General features: G+C 38.3%; 1 protein-coding gene across 2 annotated transcripts in view; it reads left to right on the top strand.

Annotated features, from left to right (window-relative positions):
• The window catches only part of FAM135A (family with sequence similarity 135 member A), a 59,820-nt gene extending 33,467 nt beyond the window's left edge, over nucleotides 1-26,353 (top strand). For both annotated transcript variants that reach the window (XM_063125006.1, XM_063125005.1), the window contains exons 10-22: nucleotides 3,445-3,522; nucleotides 6,996-7,051; nucleotides 7,144-7,299; nucleotides 8,297-8,370; nucleotides 9,922-10,076; nucleotides 10,758-13,044; nucleotides 14,063-14,223; nucleotides 15,586-15,677; nucleotides 16,909-17,006; nucleotides 18,711-18,862; nucleotides 21,010-21,120; nucleotides 23,487-23,600; nucleotides 25,365-26,353. In XM_063125006.1, the coding sequence (XP_062981076.1) occupies nucleotides 3,445-3,522; nucleotides 6,996-7,051; nucleotides 7,144-7,299; nucleotides 8,297-8,370; nucleotides 9,922-10,076; nucleotides 10,758-13,044; nucleotides 14,063-14,223; nucleotides 15,586-15,677; nucleotides 16,909-17,006; nucleotides 18,711-18,862; nucleotides 21,010-21,120; nucleotides 23,487-23,600; nucleotides 25,365-25,570 (3,740 nt within the window). In that variant the 3' untranslated portion in view covers nucleotides 25,571-26,353. The remainder of the gene's footprint in view (nucleotides 1-3,444; nucleotides 3,523-6,995; nucleotides 7,052-7,143; nucleotides 7,300-8,296; nucleotides 8,371-9,921; nucleotides 10,077-10,757; nucleotides 13,045-14,062; nucleotides 14,224-15,585; nucleotides 15,678-16,908; nucleotides 17,007-18,710; nucleotides 18,863-21,009; nucleotides 21,121-23,486; nucleotides 23,601-25,364) is intronic.
• The last annotated feature ends 379 nt before the right edge of the window (nucleotides 26,354-26,732 follow it).

The raw sequence follows: 26,732 nt of genomic DNA, 5'->3' as shown, positions 1-26,732 counted from the left end.
TTTAATAAATTGTGCAGGATGTCTGTTCTTATTTTATTTCTTGAATTTTGAATTTGCCCTCTTAGTTTCCCTTTTTTAAAAAAATGAAAATCTCCCAAACGCAAGTATAGTAATAATATCACGTTGTGCTACCCAATCTGTTTTAAGATCATCAGGGTGAACCTTAAGTTTAAGACCTACAAGGCAAAAATACTTTTAGGCTGACTGTTCTGTAGATATTAAAAAGCTGACAGGTTTTTTATTTGCTCATACTAGGGTAGCATACTTCTTAGGGGAAGGGAGATTGTGATTTAGTATGAAGTCCATATAGGGATTTAAATATTGTTGCCTCTTTGATTTTAAGTCAAAGTAATCCAACAGTTTCTTAGCAGAACATCTTGTGCAAATATCATTTTGAAAGTAGTTTTGAGAGTGGTTTTCAGAGGACTTGAGCTAAATTGAGAACGCAATGTCTCCACAGTTAACAGCTAAACCAGTTTGACCTAAAAGACAGAACTGTGTTTGTGCATACACTGTTTTTCTTCTTTGATTTTAGTCCCCACCCCTCAAAAAAGATCCCCAGCCATACCATCAGGCTCCTTTTTAAACTTGGACATTATGAAAATGTAAGTTGCAGATCAGTACAGCAAAAGAGATACTCCCAAGTGTTTCTGGTTCCTAGTTCAACACTTCAGAATAATTGTAGCTTTATAATGCAGAATTAATCAATATGTTTGAGTTCAAATGTGTTTGGCCTTAATAATAACAACAATCAAAGCCGTAGTCACCCTTGATCAACTACCTAAAACCTCCAAAATATTGTAACATGTTATAGACATCAGAGTCTGATTCCATCATCTTGAAGGGTTTACAGATGTTTCTAGGCTATAGCAATTGATTAAAAAAGTATAGTATAAAACAGCAGATTTATTTAACATATGTTTGTAAAAACAATAAAAAATAAGGAATATTTAGAAGCTAAGAGTGACAAAGGAGATTACAAAATTTTATTATATCCACCATTAGTCTTTTAACAGTATAGGAATTAGATACATGGGCAGAATTACACAGCCGCTGACAATCCATGTGCAAGTTATGCACACTGACTTGGTTCAAGTGTAGTGAACCCAGTCTGATATTGACAACTCACAATTCAACGACAACCCATACTCAACCTGTATTCTGAGTTGTCATTATGTATAAAATAGGCCAGTGACCTGGCTCGCACATAAATAGAATAGAAATGCCAGTTCTGCCTTTATTCCATTATTGTCTTGTTTATAGGCTATTGAGTGTGATGTGCGAACCTGGTCACCTGGCTAAACAATCCAGAACTTAACCCATGGTTTGTTATAGTGTTAAGTGCTGGGGTATTTAGCTCCTGAACAACACATTGGTCCAGGTTCATACATCACATTCAACAACCTACGAATGAGGTGATCGTATGTTGTTGCTTAAATGTACAAGTGCTCTTTTCCTCTCATCCCCAACAGCCTATGGTTTATTTAAGTTTAACTGTGAACAGCATCAGTGAATTTGTTCACAAGCAATGGTATGCCAGGTTTCTGGATAAATCTGGTTTACCTTGAGCAAACTGCATGCTAGTGCATGCAGCCTGTTTGTGGTTGCTTGGCTCGTTCTGCTGGCATAATCAGCTAAATTAATTAGGAATCAATAGTTTATCACGTTGTCTGAAAGAGATGCATGGCTTGTTATTTCCAAAGAAACCAGGATTTGTAAGTCAAGAACATACCCTGGTTTGTGATCCCAGATTGTAAAAGTTGCAACAAGCCAGGAACCCAAGCTCAAATGACATGGTAAGCTTTCAACTCTGGTTTAGTTTAGCTGGTCATGCTAGTGGGAGGAGCCAACATGGATGAATTCGCTGCATGTGTGAGCACACATTTTGTTCATAGTAAGCCAGGATTCATGTGGTGTCTGAATTCAGCCAATATGTATACAGTATTTTTTATATTTGAAGTATAGGTAGTTGGCCTAATCTAGACTTCCGTGGGAGTAGCAAAAGGCTGCACTCGTGCTGCTATACATGTGAAGATGCAGGACCTAGTATGCAAACATGGGAATTGCTTCCATATCTCTATGGAGTAGGACACACTTAATGCATGTGATTCCACATTGCTTGATATGTTCTATTGCCCCCTGCATACTAAGCCAATTTTCTAAGCATCTTGCACATTAGTAATTTGCATTCAGAACCCTGTTTCTGCATATGGATTGTGTTGACTGGATCTAGAATGCCCATAACTTTCCTTCTATGCTGACTAAGCCCTAAATTTTACTTTAGCTGGGCCTTTTGTGAAATTAGTAGTATGTATACCAGTCATGCAGTTGTGAGTGCACCCATCTAGCTTTATAAGTTAATAAGCTTAAATGTTCTGAATATTTTACCTTATATTTTACCCTATACTAGAATAAAAATGTGTTACAAGGGAATATCCCCATCCTGAACCCCCCCCAAATGAGGCTTCTTAAACCTCTGTAAGAATAGAAACAAGTCCATATGTTAGTAAATTACTAGCCTGTTTTAAAAAAGAGAACTTCAAAAAAGAAAAGATGTAGTTTTTAGTATATTGTGCTTCTACTGCTGACATTTTCTGTATTTAATATTCTATTTGTGAATTTTTAAAGAGTGTTCAATATTTTAATTTGGCCTATATATGACAAAAAGTTGAACCCATTGGTGATATGTACTGTACTAATATTACTAATATAGTCCTAAACAAATCTATTTCTAAATGTACTGAATCCAGTCCAGTCAATGTTGCATGTGTATAAGTAAATGAAGTCACTGGGGCCTTCTTACATGCAACTGTGCTCCCAATGTGCACCCTTTGGCAGGAAATAGTATTCTGAATGACTTGTATCATGATGATGTAATATGCAACTTGTTACAAGCTATCTAGAGTTTTTCTCTTGAAAAAAAGTGCTTTCAAAATATTGAGATTCAAATGGGATTCTGGAAAACCCGTTCTGAAATCCTATTTAAATTTCAGGAAAAAACCATTGCTATTTTCTTTTGAATTGCCTTATATTGTCTGTTTTCCCTTTTTCTTCTATATACTTATTTCTCTGATGTACATTTTTGTTTCAAAATTGGCTTTTAAAACAAATTGAACTATGTACAAATATATGCCTCAGACTGCTATATATATCTATATATCTTTTAAATAACAGAAATTGTTAGCATTTGGGCAATCATGATTTAACAAACAAACAACCCAAAACAGGTGATAAGAGTCCAATAACCACCATAATGTACATCACCAATAACTCCATATCTAGAACTTTACTAAATTCTGTACTTCAATTTTTCTTATCTAATTGCACTAATTATTAGGTGAGTGATAAACTTTCTTACTAACTTTAAGGCTAATAATAATAATAATAAACACAGATGGAAAAAGGAGTGTAGTAACTAGTCGTGTGTACAATCCTTATAACTAGCCAAGTCCAGCATGCAGGTCCTTTATGAACGCCTACTCAGAAGAAAATATCTACGAATCCAGGGAGACGCCTATCTAGGTATGTTTTTTTTTTAAGCGGGTTATATCTAAAACCCATTAGGATTTATTATAAGAAAACATAGCTTTTTTGTTGTTTGTAAAAAAAATAATACCTTTATTTCATGGTTAAGCAAGAGCAAAGAGCTTAAGTTGCTATCCAGCTCTAGTGTAAGAGGGTTCATAACTTTAATGAATACATTAAATTAAAGCTTTGTACAGCTCTTTCTGACCATGCAACATTGATGAAATGAGCTCATTTCGCTAGTAGTTCAGCCTCTGTTTCTTTTTTGTCTCATGTTATAAACCAGAAATTATTTCGAAGCATGACATTACAAATGCAAATTATTACAAAGCACAACAAATTATTACTGCAAAGTCATGGGGTAAAATAATATAGACTTAACTCTGAACACTAATGTTCAATGGGTTGGATCCAGATTTGCCATGAGTGGAGTTCTGCTTACCGGATGCCCCACTGGAGGGAAGGGGGGAGTTGACTTTTGCTGATACCTCCTTTCCATTGCAGCCTCCTGAAAAGCTGTGCTTGAGGAATGGGAGACCCTCTAGAACAGCATGAAAGAGGGGAGGGGGACTCAGTGAAAATTGTCTTCTCCCTGCCCCTTTCCGTGGGAGCTTCCACTGGGTTGGAATTCCTTCCAGGAACAGAAGGAGCCCTTCCATTTACAGAAGGGCATGCTAGGATCCAACCCATTATCTTTTTACCATTTGGGAGAAAACATTTGGAGCCCCATTGTCCCTCTGCCCTATTTCTTACGTGGCTATTGATGAGAACTCATATATTGCCATTATCTTTCTGAACAACAGTAGCCCGCCTGTAAATTCTGAACTCTTTAAACTAGCAAGATGCATTGGTAACTACTGTTGATTATCTTAAATACAAAAAGAAACATTTCTCCCCAAAATGAGTTATAGAAGTCCAACAACCTGACTCTGAATATGATTGTATTTCATGGGTTGAATTCTCCTTGTGAGCAGAGGGATTACTAGAGGCACCAATGGAACCCCTCCCTCCAACTCTTTCTGTTTTCCCCACACAGCCCCTCTCTCCAATCCAAAGCATCAGTCAGGCAAATTCTGGGCCAGACCCTACGTTGTCTTAAGCATTTTACTCATCATTCTAAAAGAAAATATTTCACAATCCAGATTATTCAATTTAGCAGGAGAGGGCAGGGACAAAAGGTTCTTTTCTCCAAAATTTTCATTTTTCCCCCCAGGCCTTTACATCTGTAGTTGACAGCCTTCTATATATATCATCCCATTCCCAAAAATTCTCTGCTGTTAACAGTTCTACTGCAGAAGATGCGACTCTTTGCAAATTTGTTATGAATACTTAAAAGCATGCACTAATTCACAGCATAATTTCCTGGTTCATCAGAGGAAAAATATTAGTATTCAGAGAACTGTACAATTAGTGTGGGAGCCCAGGGAATTTTAGACATTTTTTTCTCAAATAACAGACACCCCTTTTCCCTGTCTTAATGTCAAGCTGTTACTTTATTATTCAAATACTTACATTCTGCTTTGCTAGTTCAAAACTTGAACCACACAAAATGACTTACAAAACAAAATTTAAAAACAAGAAGATTGAAGGCTTTCAAAAACAGTTTTGATATGGTATAGTGGTCAGCACTTTAAAAGAAAAAGTGTAATTGAGTTAGATCCAAAGCTTCCCTGCTGACAGAAAGAGTCTCCTGATGGAGAACCATTGGATGCATGCAAGCTCTTAGTTGAACCTAAGTAGCTCTTTGTATCTTCGCCAGGATAACTGAATGTAGCATTTAGGGAAAATGTAAGGTGGATGTTAATGTTCTTCTGTCCATGCTGGAATCTCACTTCAGGCTCCCATAACATGAGCTTTCCCAATACTGAACAGCTTAAAAGAAAATGTAATGGGTTGGATCCGGTGGTGTGTGCTCGTCAAAAGACTGGCATCTGTTAGTGGAATGAATTCCCCCCTCCCCTCTGTGCCCTCCCCAGAGCAGACTTGGCGAAGTCACGGGGGCTGCAGTGGGGAGGGGGACAGTAGAGAAAAGTTTATTGTGCAAGTAGATGGCTGATTACATCGTGTCGAATCTTGCCCATCACATAGTTGCTTTTGGGACCAACTTTCAGTTCTAACTCATCTTTTAAGTTTTTGCTTTTAAATGCAAAAAAATTACTAGAACAATTCAAGTAGTTGGAAAGCTATTCAATAGGAAATGTCTCAAGAATAGCTTATGTTAACTTTTTGTTGCATTATTTTCTATATTTTGTGTGTGTGCAAATGTTCCATATTTTCAACTGTGAACCTTATCAGCTCAATCTTGAAAGCTTCTTCCAAATTCTTTGCAGAAGGTAAATGCTTCCCATTCCACCCTTGTATCCAAAATAGTTCTAACTAACAGTTGTCCTATTTAAGATGTATTTTAGGTATATTTTATTTCTAGGTGGAAAAATACGTGCGGAAAAACGTGACGTGACTTTTAGTGCTAAATACTTAATTTTGGGGGCAGATTGCTACAGAAGGGTGAAACAGATATAGTTTGAAAATAAACCTTGAAAACAATTGTTTATGCTGCCACTAAATTCAGTGGTGCGATGGCACAAGAGTAGCCCATGGGGTGGAGGTTGAAAGTTGCTCCTGGACCCCCCCCCCAAATTTCCTTCCTCTGATGTACATAGATATCCTGTGGGACTCCAATCCAGTGGAGGCTGCTGGTGGTAGGTAGGGAGAGGTGACTTTCACCAGTTCCCCCTGCAGCACCTAGCATCACTGCCCACGTGGTCCCAGAGAGTCCTCTAACTGTTTGGAGTAGATTGACAGGGGAAAGAGAATCAGCAAAAATCTCCTTTACCTTCCTTGATTCTGCCAGTGGGACCATCCTGTGAAAGGAATTCTCATGGGTACATAGAATCCAAGCCTATGTATAGGAAAACCCCTCTATTAGTCCTCTTCTTATACTCCCTACTCCCCTGCCCCTGTATTTTGGCATTTTTTAAAAAAGCAAAGTCTTCAGATTTTAAATGCAAACGCCTCTGAATTTGTTTCTCAAATGAGGAGTTACATGGTGAGTTAGATCCCCACTTTACTTGTGTTCAACCTTAAGATCTTAGTTTCATTTTGGTGCATTGTGCTGTGTTTCTTTTTTTCAGGTTTTCCTAAAATATATGATGAAGAGAAGTGTAAGGGGGGATCTGTGTTCATATACTTTCTATAGAATACAGATTGCATTCAAAACAGCATAGGAATAAATATAGCAATGGGAATTTGAATACAGAAACAGAACAGTCCTGACCTTAACTACAATCTCTTTAACTTCTTTTAGAAATTTAATAGATTTCGTATTGACCTTGGTGTTTAAGAAATATCAAAACAACATACATCTTTATTTTTTGAAATTGAGCTGATTGAATGATGTCTTGCTCTGCAATTTATAAAATGTAATTTAGAAGTTCTCAATATTAATTTTATATACACTCTAATCTTTTCAGATAACATAGATGTAGATGTAGAAGCACGCCTGTCAGAACTTTGTGAAGAAATAAAGGTATTTTCCTCCTAATCTTAAATTACTGCTTGCTTCATACTTTCAGCCTACTTTTAGAAATACAAATGTATTTGTTTTCTCTGTTGGTGCAGAAAATGGAAAATCCTGATGAACTGGCAGAACTTATAAATATGAATCTTGCGCAGCTTTGTTCACTTTTGATGGCTTTGTGGGGACAATTTCTCGAGGCCATTAACTTTCAAGAGGATGTCACTGCATTGCTGGCACAAGAACATCATACGATGCGTGTATGTATTCAACCTGTCCTGATGCAACTTTTAGGAAAGAAGTGTGTCATCCTAGTTCTGTTGCAGTAAAGCTGTGTTCTAAAGCTAGGTGTTAAATTTAGGTCTTAACACTAGGTCTCTTTCGGTGTAAATTGGTACAAATTTGGCAAAGTACCTAAGCAAGACATTTAGAGTGGTTTCACTGACTGATATTGGTTCTAGTGCTTTTATGGAAAACAGGGTTTTTTGAGCAGGAGACTAGGAACTGGGAAATAATCCCTTGGAAAGTGTTGCTGTGTAGGAGGGCCATTGGAGATGTAGACACATGGGTTTGTGATGGCCATGTTAATGTTATAGTGATGACTGTCTTAAGGTAAAGATTGCAGACATAATAAGACCTCTAAATATATTCTTAGAATGTGCTGAGGAAGAATCTGTGAACACAAGGACCAATGACATTGGGAAATGTAGTCAAAACTAACAACGTTATGGCATAATTAGCTTTTAATTATGTGGGTCTGTGGTGGGTCTGTTCAGACAACATGCTAAGCCTTGGTTAGGCGGCTAACCCTTTTGCAGCAAAGATATATGTGTAAGTCATTCAGTAGGATGTGTGAACTTTTGAGTCTAAGACAGCAATGACCTTTTTTAATGTTGCCTTGTTATATGTATATACATTTGGGATCTGGAGAAATGGGACATAACCCAAAATTCAGTGTGTAATTTTGCCACCAGATTGCAATATAATGTTCCCTCATTAATTGTCCAAAATGTGTGTGTGTAGCGGGGTGGGGATGGGACTAAGTACTTGTTAAAAGCTTTGCTAGAAGACTTTGACCCACCTAAAGTCACTATTTCATGATAGTGTTATATGTCTAGGGTTTTTATGTTTACTGAACATATTTCATTATTTATTACTCAGGCATAATGATATAGTTGTGCTATTATGTGTTTTTTAGAAAACAAAACAAAAATTCCTTCATTGTTAACTTTGTATTATTATCTTAAAACATTTTAGGTGCATAGATTTTCTGAAGCATTTTTTTGTCTTGAACATCCAAGGGAAGCAGCCCTTGCATATCAAGAACTACAGTAAGTAGCTTTAAATAGAAAATATTAAGCCAGAATTCATTAAGCTTCCTAATTTATTTTAAAATTAACTAATTAAAAATCATGACGGAGCATAACCTGTGGTGGGTCTGTTCAGACAACATGCTAAGCCTTGGTTAGGCGGCTAACCCTTTTGCAGCAAAGATATATGTGTAAAATCTTCCATTATTAATATTGGGGTGAATTCAATGCAGTACTTCCATTCACAGAAGGCTCTTTGGTCCAGTGGAGACTTCTGTGAATGGAACAGGAAAGGAGGCTCATTTTTGCCTGTTCTTCCTTTTTTCTATGGCCTCCTGCATCCCCCATAATCTGCTTTCAAAGTTTGGAGGACCCTCTAGAACAGTGTGGGAAGCAGCATACGGGAGCTGCAGGAGAAAGGAGAATTGGCAAAAATCACTACCCTCTCCATTCCATTCACAGAAGTCTCCATTGGATCAAAGCCTTTTGTGAACAGAAGGGCAACATTGGATGCAACCCATTGTGCCTATGCTATATATCAAGACTTCTCGAACATTGCCATATTGAAAAACTCTCTTAAGACAAGCAAATAAATATTCAAGCCTCTCCTTAGGTAACTAAGGCAAAACAAAATACACTTCACATAGCAGTGTCCTCAGCCTAAGGGTAACCATATAAAAACAAAACAGCAGGGAAGCACGTGCATGAGACCACTGTGTCATTTAAAAATCCTTGTAAGAGGGACTCCAGGAAATCATACCACTAGAAATAGATAATATTCTAGCATTGATAATTAACAAAAGATATTGGGGAGCACAATACTGATGACTTGGTGCTCTGTCTCCTACACCAATCACTGTACTTATTTGGAGGGAGTTGCAAAGGCGCACTGGACTCCTCCATCAGCTGTCTACCACCATAGGGAGGTCCGCTTTTTACTATGGGAACATGGCTAATTACATAATTATGGTTGTATGTAAAACAGATAATTTGTAAAGAACACTTACTCCAAACATGGGTGTGAGATGTCTTTCATGGCCAGATGAATTGCTTTGTTCCATAGACGTAACTACATTAGGCATCTTCAGTTCATATCACTGAATGGCCAAGGGGATCATAGCTATTTATCCAATAGCTCAAAAGATTGAAGGCAATGTTTACAAACTCTAAGGAGGGTGATTGTTCAAGTGTTGGAGATTTGCGTTGGTCAGGGAAAGGATATTTTTATGTTAACCAGATCCTTTACTGTCTCCATGGATCTTAACCTCAATTTCTTTGCTCTGTTTACTGCCTCCTATATATCCACCTCTCCTTAGTTTTTACTACACATTGACTGCTCTACATGTGCATGAGAGGCACAGTTCTAAACTGTTATTTTTTCTGGTGATGCATATAGATTTTAACTAAATTTGACAGTTATATTGAGTATAATTTTCAAAACTAACACCATAAGCCTGCAGAATATTGGATTTTGACTAGTGTTCCTTAATAGTACATGGCTACAAATAAGTGTCGTTTATTGTGCATGTATTACTTTTTACAACTATTTTGACATACGATGGTATCTTTCAGTGCCCAGAGTTACCTTCAGATGTCAACTGCAATAAAAAGCACCTCCTTCTGTAGTTCTCTTCCACCTCTCCCAATTGAATGCAGTGAATTAGATGGAGATCTGAACTCCTTGCCTATAATCTTCGAAGATCGGTATCTAGATTCTGTCACTGAAGGTAAATCAGGGCTTGTTGGGTTTTGCCTTAGTGGAATGCAGTAAAAGTTTCTATTTTGCAATGTTCTTAAAATTAACTGGGATCAGAATTTAAAGATGTGTGCATTGAAGCCTCCCCTCTGCACAAGTCCTTATGCTACATTGGCAGCTTCTCCTAAGGATTGGGAGCAGCTTGTGAGGTAGCACATGGTATTGCAGTTGGGAGGGAGGCCTCCAAACTTACTGTGCATATGAAAACTCTGCCACATGCTCCTTTAGAACTCAGTCTATCTAAATACTAATTAATATTTATGCGTTTATCTGCTTTATTTCTTGGATGCAGAAAAATTGTGGAATGGCCATAGCTTAGTGGTAGACCATGTGCTTTGTATGCAAAAGTTCCCGGGTTCAGTCCTTTGCCTCTCCAGGTGGAGCTGGGGAAAATCTCCTGTCTGAAAACCTGGATAGTTGACTATATTTATTGTAGACAATAGTGTGCTAGATGGAGCAAAGGTCTGACTCACTATAGGACAGTTTCCTCGGTTCTTAGAGATAAATTAATGATCTTGAACTACATGCTTTTCTATGTCATATTTTAAATCCAAACATTTGTAATGTAGTAAATATTATTGGTATTAATCAGTTACATTATCTTGTTTTAAAATGTTTTCTCCTCTCTTTTTTCTTTTCTTTTAAATTAAAGAGATGGATGTACCCTGGTCGACAGCTCATCAGAAGTCTGAATCTAAGAAACCAGATAAACAAGATACCGAAGAAAATTTTATGGCTGGCTTTTCGAGCCCGGAGTTGAAAAATAAAGCTTTACTTCCCTCCCATACTTGGCAGTCAGAAAGTGAAAAGCAGTTCACAAAGTCTGCAAAAGGAAAATGTGAAGATGCAAACAAATCCAAAGTTAAGGTTACCAAATTGATGAAAACAATGAAACCTGAACATCCCAAAAAAATAGTAAAACAAAATTCTAAGGACTCTGTAGTCTTGGTAGGCTACAAATGCTTGAAAAGTACAGCGCTGGAGGACATCTCTAAATGCTTTGAAGGCATGCCTTCAGGTAACCAGAAGGAAGGGCTGGATTCTACAGCTGGTGGGCATACTTGCGATGCAAAGAATTTCATACGACAGATCAGTCAAAAAGAATTTAGAGATTTACCATCTAGAACTGAACAAAGAATTACCAAACTGGAAGGGAATGAGGAAAGCCAGTGTAGCCCTGTCATCTCTCAATGTTCAAATTCAATCATTTTTGGTAAATCTGATATTGCACCAACAGGCGTTGGGGGTACTCATTGGGAAAGCTGTTTGATGCCCAGAAGTACTGTTGAAGATCGTACTGGTTCATCAGGAGTTACAAAAATAGAAGTTAAACCATATTGTAAGAATATTTATGGGGGAGAGAAAGTGTTTGTTCGTATTGGATCACGGACAGACGTTTTACGAAGTGGAGCATCTGGAGAGAACTTACAGGAAGCCACTGTTAAAAGTTCAGAGTCTGAAAAGAGACCAAAATCAGAGGAAGAGGAACAACTGCTTGAAAAGGACATTGTGCAAGAAGCAGACTTCCAACATACTGAAGATTCCTTGGCAAAGGTCACAGCTAACCAGTCCACACTGCCATCAAAAGAAACTCCTGTTGGAGTTTTAAGTGGAGACATACTTAAGTTGCCTGATGTTAGTGTTACCTACGCATCATCTCGGTTTTCAGATTCTGGTGTAGAAAGTGAACCAAGTTCTTTTGCAATGCACCTAAGTACAGATGTGGCTTTTGAAACACCTCAGGGCCAAAGTGCATGCAGCAGTGAAAGAATACTTCCTCAGCTTTTGTTAAAACCAGACTACAATATTAAAAACCCAGTAGAGACTCACTGTACTGAGAGTACAAGTGCTGTCAGTGAAATACAATCCTCTCTGACATCGATAAACTCTCTCCCTTCTGACGATGATCTGTCCCCTGATGAAAACTCAAAGATATCTGTTGTGCCTGAATGCCAGTTAAGTGACAGCAAAACTGTATTAGACCTCGGAGCAATTGACTTGACAAAATGTGATGACAATGAAGAAACAAAGGTTTTACCAGAACAGTGTGTAGTATGTTCGGAACAGTCAGACAATGAAACTATGTTTCTGCCGTCCTTGCCCTCAGCTATAAAAGGTCCTTTACAACTACTTTCAGATGAAGATACATCTACAGATGTATCTTACAATCCACTATTGAACATTGGCACAGTTTGTAAAGATTCCCAAAGACTGAAGAAAGACTTGCATACTATAGAAAAAGCAACTGAAATTCCTTCAGAAGTTGTTTATCTAGGGGAGTCCTGTGTTGTATCAGGTTCAGTATCTACTTATGCTGAGGGGGATGTAAAGAAGCCAAGTGAAGGAAGTTTTAGTGAATCAGAGGAAAAACAAATGGCGGATAAATTGTCAACTACAAAAAGTGAAAATCTCACAAGTTTGAGTATCCTCTCATCAGAGGGAAGTACTGATATGCTGAAGCAAGGACTTGTGGAAAACTACTTTGGCTATCAAAGCTGTGCAGATATTTCCAATATATATTCTGCTGACAATAGCAATACTGTTAGCCCCCAAAGGGGAACAATCTGTTCTGTTTCAACAGAGGATGATGATGAGCAAGAGCAAGACATGGTTGAAAATGGTTATTTTGAGGAAGCAGATGATAATAATTTATATGGTGCTACAAATGATTCTGATGAGAGTTTGCGGTTAATCAGTGAGACAGCTTTGAGAACAGAAATAATTACTAGTGACCTTTTTGGGGATGTGACAAATATGACTCCACTGTGTAGTCCAGGTAGTTTGGTTTTCCCCTCTACATTGAAAGGATATTCATGTAGTGTGTTATGGTCTTCAAAGGACAAATCTAATGCAGTTCTCAAGCAGCCCTGCAGTGTGTCCTGCAGTACAGCTTCATCTGTCCCCTGGTATGAATACTCCCCCAAACCTCAAATGCTGGCGTAAGTGACATGATTTTAAACAGTTGTTTTTAGAGCCCAGTTTAGAGGGAATATATACATAGACTTCTTGTTTGTTTGTTACTACTTTCTTCACTTTGCTAGAACTGGTATTCCAAATTATTTCCTCAGTAAGATATGCAAAAGCTGTAATGTTTGTGCATAAGGATCATGGCTCAACCACCTCTGAGGAGTGGGAGAGATAATTTAAATTGGAGTTTACCCATTTAGTAAAAAGAGCCAGGATGCTGCTAAAATGAAAACCTTGAGCACTTTCTAAATCGGGTGGGCAACTTCAGTAGGTTGGGGGGGACACGTTGTTCCCATCATCCAGAACTCACTGTGGGCTGCTGGGGGAAGTGTCTGCATGGCTGGATTCCCAATAGAATTGATCCTCTGCGCTCGAGGATTTCTGCAGAACCACACTCCGTCTAGCCTACCAAACAGCTGTTTAGTGGGCTGAGGGAGCACAATTCCGCTGGGCAACAAGGCACATGTTATGTGCACACCTTGTTTCCCAGTAAAATTGCTGGGAATATGGCAGCAGTGGTACAGGACCCAGCGGGTCACTCACACACTCACACACACACACACATACATACACACACGGGGTGTATACATATGCATGCATCTGAAAGGTACCAAGTTGGGGAAGGCTGGTCTAGCTATTATATCACAGAATGTTTTCAAGACTTCTAGTATTACGTTTTTATCTTTCAAAATGATCTGGAAATGGTTCCTTTAGCGCAGTGGTGGTCAACCTGTATTTTGGCCTACGACTCCCAACAGACCTAGTAAGCATAGTCAATGGTGAGGGATCATGGGAGTTGTAGGGAAAAACACCTGAAGGGCCACAAGTTGCCCATCCCTGCTTTAGAGTATCTTCATTCCCAGTTCTTATTTTACCAGAGGAGTCTATAGAAGTGGTACTCAAGGCACTACCTTCAGCCTCTTCGCTCTTACATTGAAAGAGGTGAATCCTAGTTACCAAATTGAGTGAAATAAAATCTGTTTGTTTCAGATTCATTCAAGCTAAAGAGGAACTTAAACAACTTCAGCTCCCTGGATTTATGTATAGTGATGTTCACAGCCTGGCATCTTCAGTACCATATTTCAGCACAGAAGAGGAGGAAAGTGCAGAAGATGGAATACATCTCATAGTCTGTGTGCATGGCCTAGATGGTACGCTGTGGCAGCTGATCATGGATTAGAAGGGAAAAAAATAGATCAAGTCATGATTTATTTATTTATTGCATTTTTATACTGCCTAATAACCAAAGCTAAAACACAAAAACTAAAACCATTCAAAGTATAAAACAAACAGGCCTGCACGTGGCTGCGATATAACGCTTCCGAGGGTACCAACGTGAACGAAAACACTGGTTTCTGGAAGGGCAGGTTTTATCCTTTTCAAAAACAGGCGTGTGGCAGGGGCCACATGCAAATTGGGGTCTGGTGGAGCAGCCCGGAGGCGCACAGTCTTTAATGAATACTACCCATAGCTTGGTAGGTCCAGGGACAGGACAACTAACTGCATATGTACCCCACTATTTGTGAAAAGCCATTGCCACAAAATGTAATTCAAGCCTCGTGGGATTATACATTTAGGATGAATGAGAAACTGCTTTTAATGTTGATATTCTTAATATGCCTTGTATGCCACAGTCTATGAAACAAGAAAAAGTGTAGTAGCACCTTCAATGGTTATGGCATATGCCAGGTTGGGGAACCTGCAGCACTCCAAATATTTTTAAACAGCAGTCCCATCAGTTTCAGCCAACGTGGCCAGTGGTCAAAAGTGATGGGAGTTGTAGTGCAACAATATCTGAAGGGCCACAGGTTCCCTATTGGCATAAACTTTCATCAGAGTTCATCACATGCATGAAGTTACACCCATGTAGTAGGTATTTATAATTATAAACCTTTTCCATTTTACAATTATTAGTAATAGATAGGATTTTTTTCTAACTGGAAAAAAGAATCATAAGAGAGTGGGTTATCATTCCTGTTTTACATTATAACATATTTTTACTTCCAGATCTGTGCAGATAACTTTTACTACTAACTTTTACCACAGACTTGGAAAAAATATTTTTGTTTGTTTAAAGAAAACAACAACACATTTCCCCCAAAAAGAAACATAGTGGCTTACAACAATAAAATATACATAAACCAAAACCACAAAATGCTATATCCTAACAACCTTGAGTATCATTTCCTGCTTTACCCTCCATTATAGTCAGTTACACCCTAAATCACTCAGAACCCAGCTGTTCAGAATAGTGTATACACATATTTCAACACTTGAGTACTAGGGAAGAAACTTCTTTCAAAATATTAATTGTCTACTTGATTCTCCCATATTTGGAAGCAAATTTTTTATTTTATTTTGTAGTTAATAGAATGTTGATCTTACAGTGAGTCTGAATCCAAGATAATGCATATAGCATTTCTACAGTGCTTGGAATAAATATTTAACTTCAGCATGTTTTATTTTCTGAAAGTAAGCCTTTCTGAAACTTGATCTTTGTCTCTTTATTTTAGGTAACAGTGCAGACTTAAGATTAGTAAAGACTTACATTGAACTTGGCCTTCCAGGAAGTCGTATAGATTTTTTAATGTCTGAAAGAAATCAGGTATTTGCAACTACTGGAAAGATTGTTTTTTTAATGATTGATTTAATTAATTATGATACCATCAACTATGGGACTAAGTTATGTCTAATTACTAAACTCTTTTACTTTGAAGTGACCTTGCAACAAAGGCTGTGGTTCTGTGCACACTTACCAAGTAGTAAGTCTTATTGAACACAGTGGAACTTACTTTTGAGTAAGCATGCAAAGGATTGTGCTGTAGTAACACTGATTATTTTTGTGCAGCATATGATTATAGGACTTGTTACTCTGGGCGTAATAATTTTTGGGAAATGGGTTCTGTGACAAATTGTGATGTGAGATAGTATTTTCATTTTAATCAGAGGTACATATTGTTTTATTATCCTCATAGTTAGATTTATTGTAAACCTTTTACCCTGCTTCTCTTAAAGACTGAAAGCATCTTACAAATAACTAATGCAAATGAAGCAAGTAAGGCAAATCTAATGTGAATCTGTACACCAGCGTGGATCTGCACAGTATATAGAAGTGTAATAAGTTATAACAAATCCCCTTCTTCATCACGTTCAGTCCACCTCCAGCTTAGAGCCAGTGAGTGGCTGCGGAGGCATGCCGGCTTTCTCTATCTCTGCCAGGCGATCGGAGCTTCCCGTGCACACCGCACCAGCAGGCCCAGAGACAAGCCTCCACCATCCCTCTCCAACTCAGAGCTGATTCTCAACTGGAGAGCAACAGTGAGGCTTGTATCTGTTCCTGTGGTGCAGTCAGAGCTCTCAACTGCTCAGCAGAGGCAAAGGAAGCACCTTTCCGCTCCACCCATGGAGAACCTTAAGGCAGCGTCACCCAACACTTCTGCCCATCCAAACTTCTGAAAAATCTGGCTATGGGCTGGATGAATTTGAGCCACAACCTGGATCAGGCCTGCAGGTCAGAGGTTCCCCACCCCCTATTCTAAGATATTTTCACTGTGTCTTGAAAACAAAGCCATGTCTTATCCTTCTTAAGCAAATGGCATTTTACAGTTATGCATTTGTAAATTAGTTGTAGTTCTGAGGCATTTGAAAGCAAACTATCTGCTTTAAGAATAAAGAAGCATTGTACATTTCTTCCCCTAAAAGTTCTTTCTGCCATGGGATTACTACTATTGTCTGATGGATTAGAACAATGTTGCCAATGCTGATTATTAAGAAGTTATTTTTATCATAAAAATAAATGTTTGTTTAGAAACACTTGACTTTTTCCCCCCTCACAGAATGATACATTTGCTGATTTTGATTCGATGACAGATCGCCTTTTGGATGAAATAATACAATATATTCAAATTTACAACCTAACAATTTCAAAAATCAGGTAACCATTGTATTATGTTTTGATTAGTCTCACTAGAACAAGCAATGTAGCCATAATCTTTGAGTTTCTATGCAGAACCCTATAGAACCCTTATTCTTTCCTGTCACACGGATTCTCTTCTGTCACACGGATTCTGTTCCGACCATCCCCTTGTACAACAGCAATGTAGCTCTTCCAGGGCAACCCAAAATGGGTGGAAATGCTCATTTCTGGAAGGAGGCAGGTTGGCAGAGCTCGCATCTTCCAGAATTAGTATTTCTACTTGTTTGGGTGGCTTCCCCAGGAAACACTAAAATCTCCCTTGTGTATGCGATGGGTTCTGCTTGGCAGGGAACCACTTATGCAGTGGAATAGGTGGGGCAGTAAAGAATCAGCAGGGGAGGTGTAAGCATCACATTGGACACTTCCCTCTGAGTCAAGCACAAACTTAAAAGAAACTACTAGGCTATGTCTTCTACCAGCTGATTTGCAGATTATGTTTCTTGATCATGGGTGTAGGAAATCGTGTGTCACATGTGACGATCAAGCACATATTGACTTCACATATTGGGAAGCTGCACTTGTCAGCAGCTTCATAATGGATTTGATTCACATCTTTAAAAATAAAGGTTAAGAAAAATCATCATAATGGTTTAGAGTACCATCCTAACTCCTGGAGGTAGCTCACTGGATGGTTTGGGCTGGGCAGAGGTGCTCTTCCACCAGTGACGAGGAGCTCTGTTGGAGAGGGAGACTGGCTCTGTCTGTTCCAGGGGGCTTTGTTCCACCCATTGAAAGCTCCATGGGTAGTGTCCTGCCAGCAATAGCTAGCAGAGGCCCCCAAAATGGGAAGCTGAATCACTTCTGTGTACCAGTCTTCACTGCAGAAGATGTTGGGGAATGCCTGCATTCAATACACTGTTTTTGCAGTGCATTTCAAGAATTATGTCAAATAGAAATCACAGTTTCTAAGATATGAATTGAAAATAAAGCTATACATTCTACAATGCCATTATATAAATCTGTGGTGAGGTCAGGTCATCTCAAGAAGGACGTAATGTCCTGATTACATTTAGACTACACTATCAGCACACACTCTACAAGGGGCTGCCTTAAAGGACAGTTCAGAAGTTTCAGTTGGTAGAGATGCCCAGATGCTTGTGAGGAATCGGTGTTCAGAGCATATTATGCTAATTCTATGTTGGCTGTATTGGTTCACTATGTGCTTCAAGTCCCAATTTAAAGTGCCAGTATTGACCTCTAAAGCCCTGAATGGTTTGGAACCATGTTGTTTGAAGGACTGCCTGCACCTGTATGAACCTTCCCAGGCTATAAGATTGGCCTGTTCACAGGCTCACCAGTAACCTCAGTTAGGATGGCAGGTACACCTTTTTTCAATGGACCTGTGTTTATGGAACTCCCAAGAGAAGTTCAGTTGGCTACTTTCCAATTTTCCTTCAGTTGGGCTTTAAAAACTTTTTGTTTTCATTTGCCTTTGGTTAAAGTAATTCACACAATCCTGAAGTTGATAGGAACCATCTTAAGTGTTTTGAAAGTCCTTCTATACTACTTTGTGCATGATCATTTATAGGCACTGAAGGAAATGCATGCTATTTATTACTATGTATATGTCTGTTTTATAAAGCTAAGATAATGCACCAGTTTTCATTTGCAAACCTTTTCAAAAGCAGTTTTCCAAAATGTCTGTTTTTCTGTTTTGTTCAGTTTTATTGGGCATTCATTAGGCAACTTGATAATCCGTTCAGTACTTACAAGACCCAGGTTTAAATTTTACCTCGGCAAACTTTATACCTTTCTGTCTCTGTCTGGACCTCATCTTGGTACACTCTACAACAGCAGTGCTCTTGTTAATACAGGTAAAAAAAATGTTTTTCGAGTTTATGTTGGAAGTTCAAGCAATCTTTTGACCCTGTTCAGATAATGAGCTAAGCCACGGTAGTGAAGCTTTTTAAGTTAAACACTTTGGCTTAGCATGTTGTGTGAACCATTCCTAACCATGGTGGCTACACAACTCACTAACCATTTGCTGCAAAAGGGTTAACCACCGAACCATGGCTTAGTGTGTTGTCTGAACAGGCCCATTGTGTGATAGATATTTAATTGGGTATATTTGGACCTGCCTCTCTTTATTGAAAATGAATGGGGAAGCCCATGTGTACTGGACCTCCCACAATACAGATGGATGTTCAGGAGCAAAAAGAGAGTTGGACAGAAAACTTTGCAATAAGTTTTAGATGTCACCACTTTTTATCACTTTAGTGCTGAACTTTGTTTGGTGACCTACAAAGGGCTGTACAAAGAATCTTAGAATGAACAGACATTATTTTCAGGAAGTATTAAATTTCTGGGAAGGGCAGTCCTATGGCCCCTAGACAGCATCTGGGAGGGGGGGCATAGAATAGTTCAGATTCCTGGATCCAAGGTTGGAGATAGTGCTTTGACCTCGGACCCAGGAGTCTGAGCTCCCCACCCCCTCCCCTCGCAGCAAAAGCGACCTTGGAAAGGAGGGAAAGGGGTCGGTTCCGTGGTGGGGGAAGCAAGGATACAAGCTATCCCCAACCCTTCCCAGCCTTCTCTCCTCCACAGAGTCCTAACAAAACAGGCAAAAACGTCTGCCTAGCAAAAATGCAGGGCGTGAGAAATGCAGAGGAACCAATTGCCTTTGTGCTCCTCCCTCTCTGCAAAGGGTGCTTATCAGTCTTGAGTTTGGAGGCTGACGGGTTTGCATTCTCTTCCCCTCCTTATTGTTTTACTATGATTTTATTAGATTGTAAGCCTATGCAGCAGGGTCTTGCTATTTACTGTTTTACTCTGTACAGCACCATGTACATTGATGGTGCTATATAAATAAATAATAATAATAATAATAATAATAATAATAATAATCCAGATAGGATTGCACCGTAATTTGAGTTTGGGGATCTGAAGAACTATTTCATTCCATTAAGGAAATATGAAAAAATAAGTGTTCTGACATGCCCATCAAAAGTATCCCTCCATAACTTGAAATGCTCTAAACAGACAATCCATAACTCTTAACCAGACAGTTGAAGACCTCTGAGTTTGAAGACCTCTGAGTTGAAATTCTATTTCTGGACAGAGTAGACAGGAATACGCAATATCTTCCCATCTGAAGATATACTAATCTTTCTACTTGCATAGAGGGTAGGTATAACCCACCTAGCATTTTGTTCTAAAACACAGGGCTTTTCATAAACCTGAGAACAGTTGTGTTCGTTCAGCCTTTTTTAAAAAAATACAGTTTTCCAAAAGTTCAAAGGTGGATGTTTGCACTATTATTTTAAATGCTTCATAGTAAGCTTACTGATAAGAATGTCTCACTTAGTGAAAATTCTAAAAAAATATATGAAGCATTAAACAATATACAATCTACGCAAAATTGAACATTGTATTGTGAGATAATTGAGGGAGCCAATATAATTTGCAGTTCAAAAGCAGGAACTGTATGTTTTTATTTATAAAATTTATATATCACATTCCAGCTGATGCCCCCAATGTGGGTTGCTTGTGCTTCAATAAACATACATTAAGTGTTAAAATAACATTTTAAAAAATCAGTAAACGCATATGTAAACAACAAAGAGTAGCAGTATAGAGAAATATACAAATACTAAGGAGCAGTTCCTAGCAGAACAAAATTATTTAAATCTGCTTTCATAACATAATAAGAGAGTGAGCTACCTGACAATCCCACGAATGGCAATTATGATTGGCCTTGCTTTGGGGCATTTTAAATTGTAATAAACATATTACTCACCTGGAAAGACATTTTTGGCTTTTGATGTTCATTTGATATGTGTGCTCATTATTTTAGTATGTGTACTTGAGATAAGAGAATAGGGATGGAGAAATGCATAGAACTTTCTTATGATGTGAACATCAATTGGAGGATTGGTTACTGGTGACACATCACATTAAGTATTAGAGTAAATATTTTTACGATTCTGTTGTGTACTCACATGTGCTGTACATTAAAATATAGGTCTGTGGTTTATGCAGAAGTGGAAAAAGTCAGGGTCTTTGTTGCAATTGACCTGTCGAGATCATTCAGACCCCCGGCAAACCTTCTTGTACAAACTTAGTAGAAAGGCAGGTAAGCAGTATCAACATCTTTAACACATTATGCTCCTTTTAATGAATCATGTGGTTTCATTTATATACCAGTGTGTTGTCATAAAGCACCTCGGCTATTCCATGAACATAAAGGTGGTTTAATTCTATACCAATTCAGTCAGTTATTTCAATTCTAGCAGGTATTCTAAGGAGTTTACATAAGTCTTTTATTAATCAGGCAACATGTGATATTGATCTTTTAAAAGGGTATTGATGGAAAGTGTACATACTAAAGTAGAAGGAAGTTCATATATTTACAACAACTGTTTTATGTTAGATCCTGGAGGAGTTCATCAAAAACATGTAGCCCATGTTGGAACATTTGAACAAAATTATGGTGACAACAAAACAATATTTCTCACAGAATACTTTCTCAGGCTAAATGTTAAATAAAAAGGTTTGCGGGATGGGAACGGGGGTGGTGTTAAGCCCCATGCAGTTGTTTTAAGTCTTAAGATAGTAATGGCTAATTGGGTTTAAAATGGTACCTTGTGCAATCAATGCCAGGTTTCACTGAGGCATGCAAATGACTGTTGCATAGAAATAACAAGTGTGAAAAGAAGGAAAACCCCGTAGGGGAGTAAAAAGTAAGCCAAGGGCAAGGGCGGAACCAAGGAATCTTCTACAATAATATTGTTAGTAAAAAGTTTATTAAAGTGCCAGGTGCCTGCGCATTTCGAACACGGTTGCGTTCTTCCTCAGGGCTTTATAATGTTAGTGCAGTTGTCTGCAGAAGCTTCTGCTTCTGCAGACAACTGCACTAATGTTATAAAGCCTTGAGGAAGAAAGCAACCGTGTTCGAAATGCGCAGGCACCTGGCACTTTATTATTATTATTATTATTATTATTATTATTATTATTTATTTATTTATTTATTTATTTATTTATTTATATAGCACCATCAATGTACATGGTGCTGTACAGAGTAATAAACTTTTTACTAACAATATTATTGTAGAAGATTCCTTGGTTCCGCCCTTGCCCTTGGCTTAAGCATTAGAAATAATGACAACAACAACAACAATACCAGAAATTATATGACTCTCCCTGTAGCTCTTAGCTTCTTTATAAGGCAGAGAACAGAACTGATGAATTTTGAATTTATTTCTTGGCTGGAATGTAATCTTGTGAACACATTTCCTATAAACAAGCTCTGTATATGTATGCAGTAAAGTTGTGTGCTTGCCTTCATAAAGCAAAGGACTACAATGATTGTGAAAACGCATTTCTGCCTTTTCCTTGCAACTCAGATTTTGCTCAGGGAAAGCTTCAAGGAGCCTAGCTTTACCATTTTTCCATAAATTGATTGTCCTTGACCTTTTTATCTGTTTCAATTTTAATTTGTCTTTCCTGAATTATGTGTGCATTAGATTTTATCATTAATATGTATAATCAGTTTAATATTTCTTTGTCTCTACTTAGCATGTGTTGCCTGATAAATCCAAGATTCAGAGGAGCTTTTCACTTAACTTTATCTCATAAGCTGGAGACCAGTAATAGTTTTGTCAAAAAGGACAGTGGTCTGCTCCTTCACATAGGCTTTTCAGTTCCCTGTTCCCACAGAATCCCTCTATGCTAACCCTTTAGAGCAGGGTCCTATAAAGTGGAAAGGGCTGCTGCCAGAAGGATGTAATTCCCTCTCCTCACCCCCTGCCGCCCCCATGCAGAGAAGTACTTTCTGCTCAGCCATAGGAGGGGCTGCGTGGATCCCAGTCTTTACGCCCCAGCAGAGCAATCTTTTGGTCCATAGGATGCTGCGGATTTCCCTTCCCAAGGCCATAGACATAGCTACGATCTCAGGGAGGAAAATCTGAGTGCACATTTTGCATCCTCCACCTCCATCCCCCTGCGGTGGCTTCTCCTTCTGAGGTTGTGACCTTAGAAAAGAGTTGGGAGGGTGAAATGGGGATGGGACTGTGAGAGGGAGGGGGAAGGAGAGGCCTTGGGCCCACAGTATCCAAGATCCTTTCTTTTCCCTTCCCATGGAAAGTCTGAGAGGCCCATCTAGCAAAAAATGTTAAAAAGCAGGAGTGAGCGCCTTTCTCCTCACCTGCCTGCCAGAGCTTAAGGATAGGTGGAGGGTTATGATCCTGGAACCCTTCTCTTTAGGGTCAGTCCCTTAGGATTATTCTCTGAGGGTGCAATCCTGTACATGTTTAGACAGAAAAAAGTCCTGCAACTACCACCATGCCCCAGCCAGTATCTTCTCTACTACTCATACGCAAGTAATCTTTTTTGGTCAACAAAAAATCATCACGTTTGTAAAATGTACGTGTATTATGAGATAGATAAAGATACACACACACATATAGTTGTTGTTTTATCTTTACCATTGTCTTTTCACAGGTCTTCAATATTTCAAAAACATAGTATTAGTAGGATCTCTGCAAGATCGTTACGTCCCTTATCATTCTGCTCGCATTGAAATGTGTAAAACAGCTTTGAAGGATAAACAGACAGGTAATAGTTAAAATGTAGACATCTGTGAGGTAACCTAAGCGTTTATCCTTAAGACAACATTAGAGAGAATTTTCCGGTTATCTTGGGGCTTATGCCCAAAGCATACAATCCTGATGCGAAAACTCCTGTTGACATATGAAGAATGTCACTCTAGAGCAGGGGTCCTCGGTCTTTTCAGATTTGGGGCCCAATCTTTAACCAATCTGCAGAATAGAAACCATGTACAGAAGTCCAGTGCACAAACAGCCTGGCCCAGGCCATTTAAATATGAAAAATGGAAAGTTGGTCTTACTATGAAGTGGTGTTCTGCTCTGCGAGGTGTGGAGCAGGGAGGAAAAGGTGGACTCTCACTTCTGTAGAAGGCAGGGGCGATCACATCTAACAAGCCGAAGGCAGGGACGGAACCAAGGATAATCTTGCAAAATATTATTTGTATAAAAAAGGGTTTAATGAAGGTGCCTACACATTTCGGACAAAGTCTTTCCTCAGGGCTTATTCAACAAGGTTTTTGCAGATGTCTGCTCAATGAAATCATAGACATCTGCAAAAACTTTGTCAAATAAGCCCTGAGGAAGGACGTTTTTTGTCCGAAACGTGTAGGCACCTTCATTAAACCCTTTTTTATACAAATAATATTTTGCAAGATTATTCTTGGTTCCGCCCCTGCCTTCGGCTTGTTTTTTCACTCCCTCACAGGGTTTCCCTTCTCTTCCTGCATCTGCGATCACATCTAAGTCAGCCTGAGTCACTTGCACCACCAACGGAACACCCTCCAGGTCCTCTCATATGTCTTAGATGTTGACAACTTCATGATGCAAGGATTATACCTTGTGTGACAGGCATTATTTAGGAGTTGTTCCCTCTCAAGCTCCATGTGTAGAGTTGGAGCCACTCGCCATTCAGATGGAGGGATGTCCTCTGGAAGATTAGATCTGGTCTTCCTGGGAGTCTCCAAGAAGGGGAAACACTAAGGCTCATCAGGTCTGAAAACTGGGGCCTCCTGGAGTGATCATTAACTTCTCTACTTCTAGAAGCCTGAATTTGAATAGCATTCTTGCAATCAAGGGAATTGGTGGAAAAGCATATAAGAGACCCATTGGTTATACTGAATATCCATCACAGCCACATGATGATCCTGATAGCGGAGCAGAAATATTATTATTATTATTATTATTTATTTATATAGCACCATCAATGTACATGGTGCTGTACAGATTACACAGTAAATAGCAAGACCCTGCCGCATAGGCTTACAATCTAATAAATAGTTGTACCATTGAGTTTTCTCTTGTGGCAAATAAGTCTATGATTAGGAGACCCCAGTGTTGGGTTAGGGGTCAAAATAGCCCTAACCCTCACCCTGGTCCACTTTCTCTCTACTTAGCCAATCTGCCTGTATGTTGAATGTCCCCTATATGTACTCCGCTGTGATCGAGGCCAAATTCTTTTTTGCCCAGGGGAGAAGTAGTGGAATGCCCACCCTAGAGATCCTGTTGGCCCCATCTGCTTTCATTCTGTCAGATGTCCAAAACTTGGTTTTCCCCCCAACAGATCTTCAGGCTAAACTAACTGGTTGCCATATCTGTTGTTTGGGGGGGGGGGAAGAGATTTTTGCTTTTTGTGGCTATATTTTTCTGTTTATTGTTTGTTTTAAACTGATGTCTTTAAATTACTGTTAGCTACTTTGAGGGTTGCTTGATGGAAAGAAGGATTATGAAGGTTTTAATAAAATCAATAATGTATCTTCCTTGTTTTAATATATAGGTCCAATATATGCTGAAATGATCCAGAATCTTCTTCTGCCTGTACTTCAAAATAAGGAATGCAATTTGGTTCGTTATAATGTACATTGTGTATTGCCAAACACAGCTGATTCTCTCATTGGAAGAGCTGCACACATTGCTGTTCTGGATTCAGACATATTTTTGGAAAAGTTTTTTCTGGTTGCTGCCCTAAAATATTTCCAATAGAAATAAAAACATTGTAACAAACCTGGTTATTACCTCATTAACAGATGAATAAAATAATGTGTGATATTAAACTATAGCTGCCGCTGTATTTTAAGAGATATTTATACTTTTTTATATGGAAGATAATTTATATCATCCATGTGAAGAGCTTTTTTAACATCAACTTTACTTTCTAGGTAATGTGGCTGTGCAATATTTTTTTTAAATGTTTGTTTTTACTTTTTTCTATTTTTCTTATTTTGGGTACCTGATAATTTCAGAACTGAGATTTAAGCACAGTTATGTATAGTTGGTGGGTTTATTGGCTCTTAGACTGCAAAAGTCAATGTTATTTGACTCCATTTTTAAGTGTCTTTGGATGCCAAAAACAAATCCGAATTTTAAAAAATCTAAAAAGATATTAAATTTGATAGTTCTATTTAGTATTGTAGGAAGTTGAACTGGAAAAAAAACCTGTTGGCTGCTAAAATAACTACGATAACTGTAGGTCTGTTTAAGACCACTCTTGAGTCACCTATTTGTTATATCACTACATTCTAACCGTTTTCTATAGAATCATTACTGAACATGCTATGCCTGTGGAAACTACATTTTTCTACTGAACTCAATAGCATGTTGGTTTACATTTTCATCTTTATTACTGGAACTTCAGTTTTCATAAGCAAGCAGCAATTAAGGATTTTGAATGTTGAAATGTGAGCTGTCTTCAAATGGAATTTTGCAAAGTTTAATAAAATTGCTCTTACTGTCGGTTCAGTTCTTCTGTGAACTTTTTACATGGGACTTCCTTGTGTGTACATTTTTTAAAAAAGTAAAGGTTATAAATTTCTGCAATACTTTTATGAATATAGATTTTTAAATACTAAGTTTTATTGAAAACAAATTACTGTAAATAGAAATCAATTGCATCTTGAAATGGAACAAAATGGTAAACTTTAGTGATACTGGTAAATGTTTTTAATATACAGGAATGCTAAAGGTCTGTTGAATTCTTATTGGTGCTGAATAGCATTGAGTTCAATATTCATCCCTTTTTACCTGTTTCAAACAGTAATGCACTTAATGGTCTTGTGCATTGTAATGAACAGTTTTCCTGAAAATATAAATTTGTTGTATATCTAGTGCATGTTTATTTTTTAGCATTGTGTTATTGCATCTAGTG

The sequence above is a fragment of the Elgaria multicarinata genome, chromosome 4, assembly GCF_023053635.1.
Source record: "Elgaria multicarinata webbii isolate HBS135686 ecotype San Diego chromosome 4, rElgMul1.1.pri, whole genome shotgun sequence".
NCBI lineage: Eukaryota > Metazoa > Chordata > Lepidosauria > Squamata > Anguidae > Elgaria > Elgaria multicarinata.
This window is presented reverse-complemented; position numbering and strand designations above follow the sequence as displayed.